Source organism: Rhopilema esculentum, chromosome 18 (genome assembly GCF_057945365.1).
Source record: "Rhopilema esculentum isolate cy_ngs chromosome 18, ASM5794536v1, whole genome shotgun sequence".
Classification (NCBI taxonomy): Eukaryota; Metazoa; Cnidaria; class Scyphozoa; order Rhizostomeae; family Rhizostomatidae; genus Rhopilema; species Rhopilema esculentum.
Genome location: NC_142832.1, coordinates 1,641,158 through 1,660,676, shown reverse-complemented (window position 1 = coordinate 1,660,676; position 19,519 = coordinate 1,641,158). Strand labels below are relative to the sequence as shown.

General features: G+C 37.7%; 1 protein-coding gene across 2 annotated transcripts; it reads right to left on the bottom strand.

Moving 5' to 3' along the window:
• Positions 1–790: 790 nt before the first annotated feature.
• LOC135696768 (uncharacterized) lies at positions 791–19,415 on the bottom strand. Of its 2 annotated transcripts, XM_089113594.1 has the most exons (14): positions 19,008–19,415; positions 15,049–16,410; positions 13,525–13,664; positions 12,795–13,062; positions 12,041–12,208; positions 9,480–9,692; positions 8,443–8,973; positions 7,870–8,153; positions 6,683–6,902; positions 6,020–6,280; positions 5,259–5,656; positions 4,487–4,643; positions 2,944–3,291; positions 791–2,214 (listed from the first exon to the last, which is right to left on the bottom strand). In XM_089113594.1, the coding sequence occupies exons 1-14, from the start codon at positions 19,075–19,077 to the stop codon at positions 2,057–2,059; spliced, it is 4,578 nt and encodes a 1,525-aa protein (XP_088969720.1). In that variant the 5' UTR covers positions 19,078–19,415; the 3' UTR covers positions 791–2,056. The 2 variants fall into 2 exon arrangements, with proteins under 2 accessions (XP_088969720.1, XP_088969721.1); XM_089113595.1 differs by lacking the exons at positions 15,049–16,410; positions 19,008–19,415 and adding an exon at positions 13,850–15,031.
• Between the last annotated feature and the right edge of the window lie 104 nt (positions 19,416–19,519).

Genomic DNA, 19,519 nt, shown 5'->3' with positions numbered 1-19,519 from the left:
TAGATATGTGCCTTGAGCTTCATTCTAATTGTTAATGCTTGTGCGAAAAATATAGTGAGCAAAGATCTCTTGGGGAAGGGGGAATGTTGTAGTTTTCCCAAGAAACTGCGGAAGCTTTTTAGGTTTGCTTGCAGCGCCATCCAAAGGGGATTTTCGTATATCCCATGTGACTATCAGAGTCTCTGAAACTCAAGACAAATAGTTTTGCTTTGAAGAAAGGGTTTGGATTCTTGGCCTCCTTGGTTTGAATGGCTTACAAAAAACCAAACTTTGTGTCTATTTAAATAAATTGTAACATTGTCGACCTGCTGTGTGGCACAGACTAAGAAAATGCAGCAAAATACAAAATTGCAGACAATTGTGAGAAGCTGCGATCTTCAGTACAGGAAACGGTTTACGAAGTTAAGAATACAACTTTTCGGGAGCTGCTTGATTTTTCCCTAAGATGAAAAGGAACCCTCAAACGCCAGTAAAAAGGTATGTCTGATTTTTTATTCTACGGTTCCGCTTGTTTACTCTGCTAATTAACTAACCTGTGAAAATCATACTTGAATTTGATATTTCTAAAAAGGCTTATATTTCGATTGAGCATCTACAATCTGCACGGGGAAAGGATCATCAAATGCATAGAACTGCCCTTTGGAATTGATCGAGAATGGCATCTGGTTGCTTGTAAAGTCTATACGCATAGGAAAAAGTACCTACTTTGTGAGACTGATAGAAAGCTCTTGGCTTGAATTTCACATAATACTGCATTTATTAATGGAAAAGAAACAGAAAAAGACAGAAATACATCATCTGCATTGCATTTGTAAACATTTCTCTAGCCTAGAAAGCTACTAGATCTGTTGCTACTTCCTAATGCTTGTGACATTGACATAAAAATTCGAAAGAACCAAAAGACCTCACCAACAATATTTTGGTACAAATGATGTTCGTATACAACATATGTTCGCAGTCTTGGCGTTCTCTCCTCCTGGTTGGCGATTTCATAAGGTTTCAAGGAGGAAAGGTGAGGAGATTTTAGGGGTGGAAAACTAAGCTAAATTCAAATTGCAGAAGTTTCATCAAATTCACAAGAAAGGTAATTTAAATATAATTGCCGGAGGAAACTCGCAGGCTTGTAGACAGGAAACTCTTTTCACTCCCCAAATATTTTGCCCCCTTTTCCAGGTCATTATAATTCAAAGTGAGGTCCCCTTTTTGCTTTGCCCCCTTTTACACCTTTCTACGCCCCTGTTGAATATCAAGAGCTTACAGCACTCTTGAACGAAATGAAAGAATTCTATTGGCAAGATGAAGGTATTGAAACTTATTTTACCAGCCTTGAGAACGATTCATGGAAAAGTATTACCTCCATTTAGAGTTGTCTACACAACTAAAATACGCCTAAGTTACTTTGGATTCGAGAAATTATTATCCCGAACTATAACAATGTTACAGCTTAATTTCATACATAGTGCATCCGTTAACATTCAAAGTACAATTTTTTGTTTGTTTGTTATTTTATTATGTTTATCGTACTAAAATCTTATTGAAGTATTATTATAATTATTCAATTCATGATGCAATTATAATTCTAGACGTATGAGATGCTAAGAGGCTGTTAAAACTCGAACCTTTAAGACCCTCCGGTCTCTTAGAAAATTTACCTTTAAATTCATAAGGGCTGATTTTGAGGCTGATTTTGACATTGACGGTGATCAAAATCAATTAATGGTCATAATTCATGAAACTTCAACCCCCTCCCCCCCCCCCAAAGGAGCAGAAGGCTCCATTGGCACAGCTTTCTCTATTCCCTCTCCCCCACCCCCCAAAGGAGCAGAAGGCTCCATTGGCACAGCTTTCTCTATTCCCTCTCCATAGAGTATAAGTTCATTATGGGCTATTCTCAAAACACGCGAGGGTACACATAGCCCCAGTTATTGGGGAAGTTCGCTACTAAAGTAGACCCACAACACATTATGCCTCTAGTCACAGTCGCAACTAGAAATATACCAAAACGTACAAAAATATGTCTAATTGCTAAAAGTTCAGACGAAGACTTAATATATGGCTACCTTTTTAACTCTGCTAGAAGTTCTTCCACTTCCTTATTTGAATCGCTCTTTTTACTTGGCACAGACCATTCCACTGATTCACCCTCCAAAACTTCAAAATTTGTTCTGCCGTAACGAGATCCAGATATCGATAGGTTCTTAAGGTATATTTGACCTAAAACAAAGAAATGTTTTAGCCTACTTGATTTATAAATTCTCTACGAGTTTTAAAATAATTTGAAATTTCGTCAAACTGTTTAAATTCATACATTTTCAAATTTTCCAGTTGCTTCATTCAAAGACAGTGGTTTTAAATCATTTGCTTTCAGCTTGCATTGAAAGTTTGCAAGTTGTATACAACAACAGCTCAATAAAATTTAGAAAAATTTAAAAATCAGCGATGTTCCGGGAACATTTTTAAACACGTGACCACCTCGAAAGCAATGAAGGATCATAAGAGATGGGGTGATGAAAAATGTTGGATTAAAAGAAATAGGGATATGAAAAACAGGCTCACCATAAAAGCGATGGTAGGTTAAAGGGGTAAGGGCACGACTTCCTACAAGGTAGGGGTACGACACACTTAATAAATGATAATATATAATAATATATGATGAATAATTCTTTGCAAAAAAATCCGCTTTGAAAGAAAACGTCTACAGTGATGGTCCCAAGAACAATTTTTGGACCCTGCCTCATGAAAATAAAAAAATTGGGACTAATTCATAAACGCAAAGGTTTCTTGATTCGCTGTGGTTTATCAGGGTCTTTGAGAATAACATAAGTGATCGAAAACACGTTAATCGACATTTGTCCATATAAGACTGCAAAAGAATGCAGAACCATCCCCTGACCAACACAGTGCAAAGTAAATAGTATAAAGGCTGTAAAGATGCTTTCTCACCTGAAGAAACAGTAAATTTGAACATTGTCTCATTGTTAGCCTCGTTAAATTTGGCTTCTATGTTACCAAGGGCCACTGGGGTGTAGAAGGACAACCAGTAAGGAACATCAAATTTGGGTTTAAATGTAAGCGTCGCATTTGGTGCGTTGTATTGCTGCCCTGATAATGATAACGGCAAGTGCCAAAGCATTAGTTGGAACGAATAGTGACTAGTTGCCCAAGGCAGGCCATCTAGGCCGTAGTTTTCTGATGACGTCAGACCGTGAAAGTTCCACTGGTCTTTCAAGGTTGATCGGTAGTGGTCGAGAGATTTCTCTGCTTGATGCAACGCGATTCTTGGAGGCATGTCTGTAGAATTCAAAAGAGTTTTAATGTCACTCCAAGCTACTTCATTGCAAGTACGATTGAAGATAGGGAAAGGTATAGGAAAACAAAGCATAGCGGTCAAATCTTAGAATTATCAAAAAGAGGATTAGTCTAGAAAAATTTACGAAAACGCACCCTCGAAATTTTCCCGCCATTTTCAAATTTTATTAGATCCCAGTCTTACCGCGTGAGTGTATTCGCCATTTTCATTACATAAAATTAGTAATAATGGTCAATTATCTTTGGACAATCATGATTGAAATTACTTTGGGCTGTTGCTGAAAATTTTTCACTTTTATGAAATCAATTTTGATTCCAGAGGACAAAGATACATTTATTGAGTTCGAGGGTGAATATGAAAGCCTTCGTGCCGTTGTGATAATTACATTGGCGATCACCGCCGAATCTAAGGCTGGACAGTGAGTGCATCTTCGACGGGATTATGAACCATTCCTAGATTTAAGGTAAGTATATAATTGATTTTGTCTAAATGTGAAATGTCTAAAGCGCTTTGGTGGGTGGGGAGAGGTAAAAACGAAATTTACCTGGATCTCGACACGAAATTTAGCGATCATTTGCGAGGTGTTTTTTATATTATTCTTTGCAATCGAACAGTGGCGCCAATATAGGTTAAACAAGTTGGAAATTTGCTTTGTAGAAGCGTGCAATGTTTTTTGTAGACAATGTGGTAAAAACACGCTGAAATGGCAAAAATGGGCCTAATTCTAACTGCGAAGCGTTTTTGTTGTGAGAATCCTGTGTGCTGATTGGCTTAGAACATAGTAGCGAGCAGAGCTCTCAATCAATCAAAGGTTTGACCGCTATGCTATAGCAGTTAAGCTAACAACAGCAATCTTTAGTGAACATCATGAATGAATATACTTAATATACATATACATATAAATAAGAATGAATATACATAAGATCAAGCATAAATACCCCCTCCGTTAAATCTGACAAAAGTCCTGAATCACCCCTCTTTATTTCAACCCGTCGGCTTTATCGACAAAAACCATAGACAAAAAGTTCGAAATTCAAAATTTCCTTGCAATCACTCTTCAAAATACTTTGAATTCAAAAGTATTATAAGAAGGTTTAAGACACAAAAAGCTAAAAATTGAGACATCTATTTGGGACTTATTAGACCGTCACTTGAAATTCGCTAGAGTATACATACCAAGATTCAGCATTAGTGTCGACCAATCTGTGCTTGCTGTCATCCAAATGGACTCATATTTGGTAATATTCTCCAAAGACTTGCACCCAGGCTCTTCCCCAAGTATTACACTTGTATCCTCTTGTATCACCTTTTTTGATTCGCTTTTCGAAATAGCCTGAAACAAAACGAAACTGTATCAAAATATAGAACATTTTATGAAAATTCTACACTCCTCAATCAGTTTGGAGACAAGGCTGCAAGAACTGTGAATGGGGGGGGGGGGGGGGGGGTATGGAGCACATGAGGGTGAATTAGACGATCTACCCCTGTCTTTAAGAAAAAGCCAAATATTTCGGCTTGCTCTGTTGGGTTTTAGCCCCCTTATCCAACCAAATTTTTGTCATTGCTTTTTCAAGAAGCAGCATTTTTTAATTGATTTTTACATGTGGAAGGGTTATGGGAAAGAAAGTCTAGCAGTACGAGGAATGATATACTTCAAAATTTTTAATGCATATTACCTGTCAAGCTATAAATAGTCTTTCTTCCTCGGTAAGCAAAACATAGAAAACTTTTGCTACCATTATGATTTACTTAAAAAAGGCATCCACGTTGCATAATTTGTGATGCCAAGACCTTTTCTTTGATAATTTATGTCAATTCTCATTCGTCTTGTAAAGCTTTTTAAGAAATTTCCTCATTCTTTTCTTGAGCACCAGAAGGCTTTTCAAACATAAATCACAAAACAACATCAATACAAAATATGGTTGCATAAAGAGAAACATTAGGTTACCTTCAATCCAAACGGCGTGTCATTTCGTTCTCTTTCTTTCAATAAATGCGATTTTAATTTATGCTTGTCTACAAGGTCTCCAAGACCAAGAGTGTAGGCCCAGACCTGTCCATAAAATGAGTCAGACATAATCCAAGATGGCGAGCCCCATTCGGCGTCAAACCAGGCATGGTAGAAGCCATCCTTATCGTCCCACATCTCAACTTCCAAACGAAGATGTGCTCTGTCGTAGGCCTTGCCTATTTCTTCAAGTTTAGCAAAGTCATTCTTCAAAAACGCCATCTCCTCCCCAGCTCTTAACGCGAGCTTCGCCAGTATGCTGTTATACACGCAGTGATCATACTTATCCAGCTCAAAGAGGTCGTAGGTATCGGGCTTGCGGTACGGCAAATCAGTTCCTGAAATATGCAACATACGTTAGATATGTAGAATACAGAATCTAATTGTTTTGCTGTGAAAATCACTAGCATGCTAATGAAGATTGTTATAGTGATTGTGATTGTGATTGTGATTGCAATGGCGATTTGATGATTGATGATTATTATATTAATACTGATAATAACTATGATGCTGGTGATGATGATAATGATTATGCTGGCGATTCAATCAAATATCACATATAACAACATCAATCAAATTTCTTCAAAGAAAACTATTCGATGCCATGAGGAGATTTGAACTCATCGCTCTTCGTCAATCCTTCGTGGAGTCTGCGCGCAGGCTTCAAATTTGAAGCAATTTAAATTCAGTAGCAAACTAACCATGTGCTGCTTCTTTGATCAACCACGTCAAAGCCCTTGAGGCCACTGGATACATGTCGTCAAAAAATTTAGTATCGTTGGTCCACATGTAAATGAGGTAGGTTTGGACAACGAAAGCAACATTGACGTCTGTCATACTTCTGCCTCCTCCAACACCGTCTTTTGAGGTTTCTTCAAGGCAGCCTTGAGAAAGTGATTCTTGTATCATACCACTAATCAACTGGTGCTCTGCCCAAGCACGCATCACATTCTTTGCTAGCTCTAAAAGAAAATAGATGTAGTGACACAATCACGTTGGTCAGAAATCAATAATCGCTGAATCATTCAATCATTTCATTAATCATCAATTATCGTCCAATTTAAAGTACACATCGACTAGCATTGGTTTAAAAGAATAATAATAAGCTTTCTACATCAGGGACTATTTAGCAATGTCATGTCAGATCAACTGGTCAATAAAGAAATTTCTTGAAAAGTTTTATTAACATCATCACATTTCCATTGCTCTGGTGGAAATGGGTTTTCTTAAAGCCTTGAACTGTTCACAAGAGTCTTTCTATCTCCCACCCTATATCACGTCCTTTCAGAAAACTTTCTTTATCACAAATATGAACTACAATTACTAATCTGAGCTATAGACACAAAATGCAAAGAAAAACGTACCAGGATAGAATATGACATATGGAATGAATCTATGGAAATCGACATGAACCGGGTCAAAATTGACACAGTCGAAGGCTTCCCACTGCCGCCAGCGGCCATTTTCCATCCACATGCCGGAGCGCCAGTAGCTGAGGCTGTTCATTAAAATATCCTGTAAGCACTCTGGCAACATATTCACGCCATTAATGACTGGATCACAACTCTGATGTGCAATCTTGTCCTAAAGCGAGGATTTTATTAATTAGGTAAACTTTGGATTTTGTCTGGGAGGCTCTAAGAAGTTGATATAAGAAAAAGGAATACTGCAACGGAGAGAGTCGGTTGACTGATCTAAACGAGGCAAACCAGCAATTTGAATTGAGCCCCCGCAGTAGAGGAATAACAAATGTCAGCTTTGTTATTCCAATGAAAATTACAACAATGTCTACAGTGTATCAAAACTGCTCGAAATCTAGCATCTTACTCGGTGACAAGTAATTTTGTAGCCAGTATAAGGAAAAGAGGGGACAGAGTGTGCAAAAGTACTTCCTTCGACACTCCTCAGTCCTCACGGTATAAACATCGGATAACAACCATAAACCTATATCCAGGTACGAATCTAAATAGTGTGAGAGGAAGAATGCCATGTTTGATCGGTTCAATGTTTTTGACCAATACGCGGTTGCTAGCCTCTCAACTAGTTGAAAGACCCAACTAGTTCAAGAGAGAAAACAAGAGAGTAAAAGTAACTCTTTCTGGCAGCAGGCAACACAAGTTAGCGATCGCTGATTGGTCCAAAACAAGGAACCAATAAAGTGCATCATTCTATAAGATCACATTCCATTGCAAAGAAAAGTTGAGCTCGACTTTTTTCTTGTTTGTGAAAATGTTTGTCAAATGAATCTTACTGGTCCATAAAATCTGTCAGACATTACATTGAACATCAAGGAAACTTGACTGGATCAGTACTATGCCAATAAATCCATGGCCTTTCACACAGCATTTTTCAAATAATTCAAATATAGGTGATTCTAATTTTTACAAGTTTGAGGAGATTTATTCTAATGCAAAATCACAAACTACAAAACGAATTAAGATTTTTGGAAAAATGATAGTTCTTTGTTAAAACTGAAAAATTGTTACGACGGTATGATCAGAAAAGATATTATGGAACATTGGAATAGGAAAAAGCAAAACTGTAAAGTTACCTTAAAAAACATTGATCTTGGAGGAACAATACTGCTTTGAAACTTTACAATATCATGAACTATATCTGTCATGTGAGATTCTACATAAGATGCAACATCTTCGCTTGACTTGAATATGTTTGAATAGTAGTTTCCAACACGTTCATCGGCAATATCTCTGTTTGGATAATACCATGACAAGATTATTGTGAGAGTCCGCGATTTTTTCGCGGGAATTCGCGCTTTCACTGCAGCAGTGCCATGAAGGGCAGTTGCATTGACTAATGTTCCATTGCCAAAATGGCCTAGAACAGAAATACACTTGATCAAATTTTTAGTTTGCCAACGAGATTCATGTGAAAATAAAAACTTACTGTTGCTTTGAGAGGTAAAGCATTTTCAAAATAAAAGCAAGGGCTGGAGGGAAAATACAAAAGAGTTTTCTTGCAAAAACTTACTGAAAGATAGCAACCAAACATTTAAATACACTTGAGTGTTTTCTGCTGATCTAGCTTGCAATTATAAGAGAATGGCAGCAGAAGCAAATTTTACAAGATTTTGATGCGATTTTAATAAGTTATGTTTTCAACAAACCATTTTTCTTAAAGGTCTTCCAGATCTTCTCGGGGTGGTTCGTAGTTATGAAATGTACTTCATCATTATCGCTTCCCAAGACTCGAAGCGAAGTCTCTCCACTTTGTGCATAGAAGCCTGGTCTTTTGTGAGTCAAGGTGTTATTAACTCTAGTCCAGTGGCCCTTCAGGCCTGATATGATGCCGAACTCGTAAGAATTCAACGGCATGCTGTCTTTTAGCAGGCAAGAGAAAGGTCCATTCGTCGTCCACGACATGCACTTTGACTGTTTCGCGCAAGCTTCCATGCAGTCAGCTGGTGTTACCAACCTCGTATACGCAACTTCTGCATAGTTGCCGCCTCTCCGTATAGTGTCGTCATTATATCCCAGAGGCAGATTTAACATAAATGAAACAGCTACATCTTCATCAGTTGGATTCTCGATATTGAGGCTAAAGGTCACGGCAGGCACAGACGAGGCTATTGGGTCACGTGGCTTCATGCTTGAATGAGCATACAATGACATCTTGATTTCATTGATTGGCTGGAGTTCTGTTAACAACAAAAGCGCTCTGTTACAAAATATCACAAAAGAAAGATGTATTAAAGTAAACGTAAATTTTACATGATTAGATGAATGGCGAACAATGTGGCTAACTTACAAGATACGCCAGGCCTTCATTTATTTGTACAGACCAATGATAGCCGAGAATAACCTTTTTCAGCTCATGACACAGGGTTTTAGAACTTTATCGAAGATTTGTAAACTGACTTCTCGTGGCTAGAAGGGAAGAGGCCTAAATCACCTTTCATCTAGAAGATGTTGTTATGGCTCCCGTACAAAGGATGCCTCGATTTCCTTCCTTGAAGAGAGTTTTTTATTCAGTAATCACTCAATCGAATATTAGACGTAATCACTTATACTGTTTATGATTCGTTTCTCGTTTTACGTTTGGCCTTCAAAACCCCACCACATAAGACATTTGAAGGTCTGATTTCTCGTTGTAAGTAGAAGTCTAGAGTTCTATACAATCGAGAAAACACTCTACACAACTCACCGAAATCTAGCCTCGATACAGGAAATGATCCATAATATGACAGCTGCTCTACACCATCAAAGCCACGAGGAGCGTGTGTTCTTAGAACAGCTGATTTGTGATTGTCTTTTTGCTCAATCCTCACTGCCAGCAGCATCAAATCCAATGCTGTTTTGCTCAGTTTTGCTGCACCTCCTGGGGACTGGTTTTCAATAGTCCATTCATGAAATGTACCTAAAAAAAGCATAGAAGCAAACATGAAATTAAACAATAAACCCCCAATTTGTTTAAAAGATTCCATTTCAGTACTAACCCCTTTTTTAAACTTTTGAGTATTTCAACATGCAAAAATTGAATTTAAAGGTTTGAAAACATTATGCCAAATATATAGTTTGTTTCAGCGACATCCTTTTTGCGAGTAATGGTTGTATAGAATCTGCAACTCAAACTTCTATTATGAATTTTTATATACCCAGGGTTTCAGAAATGAGTCCTCTTGGAGGTGAAGTGAACTTTAAAAAAGTGAGTGGGTGGCATGATATCAAATGGGAAGGACTTTCTTCATAGCAACATCAGTTAGAAAGAAGCCCCAAATCTGGGTATATTTCTGCTCATCTTCAGTCATTTTCTGAAGTTTATACCTTTACATTCTGAAAAGTGACAAATAAAAGTACTTTAGTACTTTGAATATTCCCCCCTTAAATTTTTGATGCTTGTGATGAATGATTTCGCTTTAGCTTAAATAGTACAAGGTTATAACTTAAACTATGACAGAAAGCAGCAGAATTAGTCTAGTAGAACCATTTACTTGCATCAGATATTGTCTATATATAGGTTTACAGATCATGAATAAACATATAAGAAGTTTCATTATAAATTTGTTATAGTTCTAAAAAGACTGGTCGATGAGCTGCTTGATTTTATCGTTGCCTTCCCAGAAATCCGAAACCTATGAGAATTGTGGCTGTAAGAGCATTGGGGCTAAGGCACTACACTGTGTGATGATCTTAAGACGTTGTTGTTTAAGCAGTCAAGTAAAAATCACTTGTTTAATGGGCCTTCTCAAGACCGCTGTCTGTGGCGCTGTCAAAATAAATGCAGTGAAGAGCAAATCCTATTTTATTTCTGATTGAGTGTGACAGTTTTTTTGCCTAAATGTCTGGTGGCATAAACCTGCATATATTTTTAAGAATTAGTCAAAGATAGAATCAACTAAATGATTTGAAAGATTATGTATATACTGTCGATACTTTAATAGGCAATTTTCTCGCTTTTACATTATCTTTCCAAGTATAACTCAGGTGCCTATTCAATTAAAAAAACTTTATAAAATATATATTATTCTTGAACTGTCGAGCAGGTTTTATTGCATTAAACATTAATGGATGTTTTTTAATTAAATCGTCGCATTTGTTGTGCATAAAAGATTTAGCAGGATTATGAGGCCAAATAGTATTGGCAAAAAGTGGATATCTTGATATTATTTAGACTTCACGATAACTATCGTATCTGTATTTACTATGATGTTTTGGTATCAAAATTGAAAAACAGCGCAAACTCGATAAAGTCCAAAGTAAAGTGTATCGATAAGCAAAATTATTGTTCGGCTGCGATTTTCCGTTCCTTTTGCACGGCAAAATTTAAAATGAGCACGAAGATGTGAAAACATGCCGCTCTAAAGCCGTTTCTTACAGTATAAATGTCAGAGAAGACGAGCCAAAATTTATGTTCAGATACGGCTAGAAATAGCGTGAGACGGAAATTGGTGTGTTTGATTGGTTCCTCATTTTGACCAATCAGCGAACGCAGACTCTTTAAATAGCTGAATAGACCAAGAGAGACATGGAACTCACTAAAACCTTTCTTTTCTGCAAACTAAAATGCATAATAAAACTATGATATGATCATCTGTGTTATAAGTTATTTGGATGAAAAAACCTCATAGTTTTTATCTGCATTTGCCACACCACAAATTACGAACGGTTGACTTTAGAGATTTGACTTGCATTTTGAGTTGGCATTTTTTCTCTTAATTGATAGGGCATTTTATGACATTAAAAGATTGGCGATGAAGATTGATATAATTGGCAAATGCAATCTCATTTCAACTTTAAAGTATCATTCACCTACATACAGCAATTCCTTAAATGATTGTCTGAGCCCGGAGATTATGGTTTGCAGTAGGTTTTTTTAAAAACCAAAAATGAAGTTAAGGGTCAATGTTTATTAGATTGGTTGCTTTAATGGCGAGTCGGTCTACTCTAGCACCTCATGTTTTCAATTTAGCATTGACTTTGAAAACAGTAACGACTTTTTATCCTTTTGGGATGAAATTGAAACGATAAGTAATACCATAAAAATCATAAAAGGATCTATTTTTAACATTGGAATTTTCTTTCGCATTGAGGTAGCACTAATTGAGACGTGCGGATAGCTTGGGAAATGACGTCACGGGCACTTCATTGGTTTGCTTGTGCTTGTGCTTGTCTCTTGTGAATGTAGCAAAAAGTTGTCGAGCAGAAAGATATCTAAACAAAACTGCAAAACTCTTGCTACTAGATAACGAGAAACAACTGGCTTACCATCAGCTCGGAGCTCAAATGAACCCGTCCCAAGGCCGCCAAGAGGCACGGCCGACCTCATGCCAGTAGGTGGGTGACGATACCTTTCTCTTTGTACCACTCCTGAAGTGGCATCTTCATTCGGCTCTCGCTTTGGCACTGCTGTTTTCAACCAACAGCAAAAACTATCTACGAAGTAAATATTTATAGGTTTAAATCGACTCCAATCCTTTGATACCTCATCAGCATTAAATAGACTTCGTTTCTGGGAAATTTTAGGGTTGCCATCAGTTTCATCTTTTTCAATTCCTAAAGTCACAAGGGAAGTGGGAACTAGTGATGTCATGTTATTCTACAAATGTAGAAGGATTGTCTAAATTTCAGCCAACGCAATTGGAAAAAAGATTAAAACAAGATTCTAATGTTTGAATAATTGAGTTGCCAATCAAAAATAATTGTATTGTAGCTATAAACGGCCAATTTAAATCTGCAGTGCAACTTCCGCAAGGCTGCACATTAGAGTAACTTATATAAATTTATCATAAATAGAGAAAGTTTCTTTGATGGATGGTTGAGTATATGCTTATGTCGGCGATCTATCTGGAAACCACCATTAACTTCAGCTTTTAAAAAACATTTATCAACATGCAAAATACGCGGAGATATAAACAGGGCGGTTTGAGTTACTAATACAATTCATCGTACCATTTTGATAATCGTGCAGCATGTAATAGAACGTGGTTCTGTTCACAAATGGTTTATGCATTAGAGTTACCTTTAGGACAATTTGTAGTCGCTGCAGATTGTTTTCTCATGACCCAAGCAGCGCATCGGGGTTCCTTGCAGCAGTATTTCTGGCATATCTTGGCATTATTTTCCATATTGCTTCCATGAATTGATTTCACTTCAAAGCTTATGAAGACATTGCCTCTCATATCCGTGTTGTTCATCCAAGGAGATGGCTTACATTGCTCATAGTTTTTTGGTTTTTCATACAAATAGAAATACGGCGAATATGTTTTTGTTGCCCAAGCGTGCTGAACCTATTGGGAAACGGTACAGTATTGTATTATGTATGGTTGGCATTGTGCTTAATGGTAGAAAAAATGGAAATTAACAAAAGTATAGAAATAATACTAAAAGTCTAACAAAGAATATCAAGAAGGCAATGGAAAGTGAAAAATTATTTGCATATATTTTTCGTGCATTCGAAATTTTCGTCGAGAATATCGACCAATAGATGATGACTTTATGATCCATACAGCAGGTCTTGTATATGCTTCTTGTAAATTTTACTGATTACTGTGGCTATTTTTACGAAATTAGTAAGACATTCCTCCTGATCAGTTTTGTTACAATCAATTAATGCCCTAATTCCCATTAAATGCCTCTGGTTGCAGAACAAAGTGTAAATGTAGCTTTCATCTTTTCAATGACATTATGATCTTTTTTCTAAACGAATAAATGCTTTTGCAGTTTAAAATGTTAAAATGATTTAGACATACCTGGGATATGTTCTGTGGTTCAGTATACAGTCCACATTGTGAAACATATGCAAAATTCTGTTTCTTCCTCACTACTCCTGGTTCGTTTTTAAACACTAGTGAATGAAGAGCCTGGCGATAGTCAGATTCGGAGTTACCAACTGAAACGAAAACAGCAAACAGTGGAACAAAAACAAAGCATGGCAAAAAGTGGTTATGATAAATGTGTACAGGTTAACAGTTGCAAAAAGCAGACAGTTTGGGAAAAATTTCAATTGCCCTTCGCGTACAATTCTTTTCTTGTACGGAGTTTGCAGACAGCCTGTTAAAAAGTAAGAAAATGCACCTGGAATGCCCAAATGTTTGTATTCATTTATCCAATAGTCAAGTACTGCAAGCATAAATTGAGTCGTCAAAGGCAGTAGAGAAATTGAGCAAATTATTGATTCGGGGAAGCGATTGAGCACGGAACAGATAGCCTTAGCTTGGAGCAGTTTCGTTGAGATCTTACGTCAGTTGGTTGCTGCGATTTCTATATGTTCAGATACTCTGCATAAGACCATTATCTGAAATTGCGACACATTTACAGTCGAAATAAGCAAAGGATACGAAACATAACAGCAGACTGCTAATGCATTTACATCTTAATAAAAATCTGAATATGTTTCATTGTTTAAAAGCAGCATCTTGGACCTGTGGGTGCCAGTTGTACCAATCCAATTAGGGTCCGCCGAAATCATTCTCTCCAATATATTGCCGATCGGATCAGACAGACCTAATCTACGAGATCAATGTTGGGGCAATAAAGTCGTGTCAAGTGCGATCTTTGTTGTGGCTAGTGAATTGACTGGGGCTGTGGGCCAGAGGACCCTGGGCACAGTGACATCAAAACAACTAAATTCTGTATGGAACAATCATCAATAGACTTTTTCAAGTCATTTCTTAAAGCTTTGAAAGAAAGTAAGAATGGTTTAGAGAGTTAAAGAGTGTAGGCGAGAGATAAAAGAAAGATCAGCAAAGGTAAGCAAAGAGCAAGAAGCGAAAGGCAAAAGAGAGATGTAGGTCTTGCCTGTTCCAACATTTGCGTGGGAAGATTCTAATGTAAGAACAGAGTCCGCGCCACTGGGGGGGGGGGCGTGGTGACTATGCCTCCACCCCCCACTTTTTTGCGAAGCAAGTAGTTATCAAGCTGTAGTATAAGGGGTAAGAAGCCTTGATCCTCTACTTTCTAGCCTTGGCCCCCCTACTTTTAAATTCGTGGTGCGGGCCCTGAAGAAGGATGTACAATGTTAGTCCTTAATCAAATAGAGTTTATTTCAGTAAGATATGCTTTTTCAGATGTAAGTTTCTTTCACAAGTAAAAACTGCTCTTTTGACTGGGACGAACACACTCTTCTCCCTTCTCTATCTAAAGCAACAGGTCGCTGTCCATGGCATGATGGGAAAGAAATCAAACCAAAGTCAATCGATCGCATAGATCCAGTTCTACTATATCTCGAATCTGAAACGAGGTCATATTGAGTATAAGAGTAATTCTTAATTTACCTTCTTTCTTGGTTTCGTTTCGTGCATCAGGCACAGGCATAATGTTCAAACGAGATGCTGCCTTGTTTTTCTTCCCGATCTTTCCATGCTTCTTCTTCTTTCTTTTCAGTTTGGATTTTGCACTTCTTCCCTTCAATATACCTTGCATTTTCTTACTATATTGTTGCTCACCACGCTTGCTACCAGTCTCTATCTGGTGAGTTTTCTCAACAGGTTTATACTGATTTGGCTTCAGCGGCCTAACATCGTATAGAAACGTGTGAACAACTTTTGCTGGCTTTCCAATAAAATGTTTCGTTTTGGATGTTTTAAGGGCTCCTTGCTTTCTAATTTTGTGAAAGCGTACGCTTTTGTTAGCAACAGTGTCACTAGGCAGTATCGACGCCATACCAGAACCGTCCTGGATTTGACTTGGCCCGTTGTTTGTAAAGGACTGGGATAGCGTTTCTTCTCCTTGCACAGTTCGGGGACTGCTTCCATTGTTTGAAGGCTTTGCTAGAGAGTTAACAAGATCTTCCTCCGTCTTAAATTGGTAAGTGGGGTTATGTTCTTTGCTAGCTTCGTTCATTTGCTCTTTAATCAATTTTACCTTTTCTTGCTCGCCAGCCCGGTTGCGATATTTATAACCGGCCGCATTGGGTTGATTATCATCGTCACTGAATCCGGGCACATATTCTTCCGGTATGAAAGCCCACTTAGGCTTCATGGTTCCATTATTATCCTTAACACCGGTGTTGAATTGTGTTATTCTCGTACCGTCTTGTATAAAATATAGCGATTTTGTTGTGTTTGGTTTAGGATACTTTATACCATTATGAATACTAATGGTTGGTTTAGGACCAGGCACGGGCGTAGTCATGTTGTATTTATTTGGCGGTAAAGCTGTGGGTGCGTGTTGTATAATTTTTGTACCGTCTGGTGCAAAAGAGACTTGTAGCCCTTGTTTAAGTGGATCGCTATTTTCTACTGTCTTCAGTGCAAATGAATTGCCATCCCCGGACGAATCGTTAGCGTTATTCGCTTCGCTACCATTCGTCTTCGCGGACTTTTCATTAGGTTCATATTGTACAACTTTTGTGCCGTCGGCAGTATAAGTTACTTGAGATCTCAAATGAGGGTCCTCGATGCGATGTTTAGCATCGAATGTATTTTCAAGAATATTCGCTTCTTCGTCCTCAGGGATAATAAGAAACTTTCCTTGGAAATTATGAAATTCGCTTTCATCAAGTCCACTACTGTCGCTCTGAATAGGGGCGTTCTGAAAGTCTAAAAAATCGGGAAACATATACAGACTGTCGATACTCGCTGCTTGTTCACTTTCATTAGAGTCACCACTTTGGGGGTCAGTCGATGAATCTGCATCTGAAACATAAATTCAAAGGTTTAAGAAAAGTCTAAATTAGTTTTCTCTTTTTTTATATTTAAAGTTTTGAAGCCTCGTCTTTCAAAGACTACTGTTTCTAGACACCCGTATCTGAAATCTGTAAATACAGGAAATATCGGAACCTGTAAACTAATAAATACTTATCATACATTGAAGAGTGCTTGCGACATCTATCTAGTATATTGTCCTAAAGGCCCCAGTTCTGCATATCAGGAATGGGTGGGTTCTTTTGGAGAAAAGGGATCGTTTTATAAAACAAAGGATTTTCATAGTTTTTTGGAGGAGGGGGGAGGGTGAGGGGCTTGAGTACTCTAAGAACAATAGTAGCTACGGTCGTAAATGAACGTTAAGAAACTTTCAACCCTGGAACCAAAAGTATTGTCGTGAAACATCGTACTTCAATTCTATTTATCACTTGTGAGCCGCCCGGAAGAATATCTCAACAATATTCCAAAATTTTTTAAACTTTGAAATGTATATATGGAGAGGAGTTGCCATTGGTTGAACACAAAAGTGAGAAAATATCACTGAACTCCAAACACAGCAGTGCCTGTCTCTGTTGGTACTTGTGCAAAAGAGATAGATGGAGAAAGGAAATCTAGGACACTGCTGGTTGAAACAGTTAGAGGCGGTTTACTTGCGACGTCTGATAGAATTTGCTCAAGTAGGAGAACACACGGGTTTATCATTTTCAAAGTTTATCGATTCATCTATTAAGTGGACAACATAGTGGCTTTTCAATTAGTTTCGGTATGATATTTGTGGTCGTCTGAAAATGATCGCATGAGATTTCATCTTCTTCTGATTGATTTGTCGGAAATTGTTGGTTAATCTAAGTTAGCGAGCAGTTTTGTACTCGCCCATTCGATTAGTCTATCTGATTAGTCAACGCTACGAGTCGGGGCATGACAATCCCCTTTTTCTCACAACAATATCTTTGGGGCCAGGCCTAAACAGTAGCTCCACTGACAACATGGAACCAGACGACCGTTCTATGATTGCGGGAGCGACATTGGGTACAAATCCAATTAAACAGCAATACTAGAAAAAAAGGTTTATCGAGGAATTAAGCTGGCGAGCAAATCTTGCATTAGAGCCGTCTTGTTTTCTCAGAAGTCACTTCTATGGCGTCAATAACGATTTTGATGAGGAGAATAACCATCAAGGACCACAGAAACAGGGGGCGGAGAGGCAATGAATTATATTGGTTTTAGCTTTACGGAAAATGCAACTGGAAATCTAAATCATTTTTTGAGCAAGTTGTTTCGTCGACATGGAGCAGTGCTGCTAAAAGTTTATATTACACAAGTATTAAGAATTTTTTGCTTTTCTCAGTTAACTTTCATTTTCAGCTTAAGTGTTTTTGGGACAAAATTATAAGGGCATTTTCAAAACCCAAGTCTAGCAAGAAATTCTGCGTGATATGATTAAAAAAAACTGCTTCAGATGCAGAATATTATCGATCTTGTATTAATCAAAATACGTAAATGCAGCGGTGAAAATCTTAATTAAAGTCTCACGTAGAGTCGCCTGATAATTCCAATAAACGTGAAGCACAGAGTTGCAATTCAGAACAGTCCTGCATAACAGTCCAGTATACCACAAAACGTAAAGCAAAATGGCAATGCAAAATGCATGTTGGCGTTTCAGTCCCAATTTTTCCGCGTTTGCCTCAAAACAAGACAATTGGCAAAAATTTGGCAAATTTCTCGAGGAAAGCAAAAAGTTTTCCCACGCTATCAAATTGTTTCAGGAAAACTGTTTTGTTGCTTCAAGTGTGAGTAGATAGGATACCTCGAGGGGTTGCAAAATTCATACACCAACACCTTCTATCGGGGTAAGATAATCGAAAATCAAGTACACGACAACTGTAGCAATTGCATCATCAAAGATTAATTGCTAATAACTAGACAACGTAAAAATGATAAAATATTATTAGGTCCCGCGATTATAAGAAAAACTGGCCCTGCAAGTTTGGTTAAAGCACACATTCTATTTACAATATCGACATCTAATGCAAGATTTCAGAGTTTTGCTTAGCAAATATTGCTATTTGTTCTTACAAAGAGAACAGTTTGGTTGGACAAGAAAACACAGAAAGCATTTGATAGTCGAAGAAGTCTGAGTTTTGAGAAAGTCACCAAAAATAAGACATTTAAATAATTGTTTTTCAACTCTACAATAGACAGAAAAGTGCCTATGGCATATTTACCGGGTTCTTAAATCTAGCTGGAAACAATAAACGTAGAGGGCGTTATTTCTGTCACTGTAAAAAGGTATTTGATGCTAGAATTACCACTTATACTCCTAAGTGTTCCTGGATGCTCTGTTAAATTGTTCTGGTTCAGTAGCCATGATTACGATTCGGAACAGGCAACTGCACATTGTGCAGGAAGGTCCGGATGGCCTAGGCAATCATCAGTTGCTCACAAGATATCCCGTAAAATATGTCAAATGATAAATCCTCTGTTAATTTTACTAAATATTGCGATGGAATATACATATTCTTATAACTTCAAGTTCAAAGTAGGGAACTAGAAACAAAGTGAAACATAAAAGATTGAGGAATACGCACCTGTTCCTATGAGCATCAGCAGTGAAATCCACATTGCAATTCTGGCTGCCATTTTTAATGGAATATACATTTAATATGAGTGCTCTGTATGGTGTATCTTATGCGTATGTGTTATACCGCGTGAGTGATACTGAAGTTGCATTATCTCAAAATGGAGAGCCCAGTGCTTGCCATCTTATTGCCATTCCCTTCAATATAAACTGCAGTCTAAAAACATTCTCATGTTAGCAGCAATCTCTATTTCACATAACGTGATACGAATAACTTACGATTTTATTGAGTCGAATTCGCTGCAAATATTAATTTAATTTTTATATGGCCTAAATCAAATCACGGGCGAGCATAAAGAACCATGTGCAATGGTGTCCGGTCAAGCGCTTCTCAACTCGGATCACGGAGAATCGATCGCCCACTTGCAGGTGTTGCATTGGAATAGATTCATTGATCATCCGGTCAAGGGTTTAATTCACTCTGACCTGACTCGAAAACAATGCTACTTATAATAGGAGTCA

Coding starts and splice junctions, on each gene's coding strand:
- LOC135696768 (XM_089113594.1), bottom strand. CDS start 19,077: ATGTATATTCCATTAAAAATGGCAGCCAGAATTGCAATGTGGATTTCA. Junction 16,411..19,007: donor GCTGATGCTCATAGGAACAG/GTGCGTATTCCT, acceptor TTTATGTTTCAG/ATGCAGATTCATCGACTGAC. Junction 6,281..6,682: donor ATATGTCATATTCTATCCTG/GTACGTTTTTCT, acceptor ATTTTCTTTTAG/AGCTAGCAAAGAATGTGATG.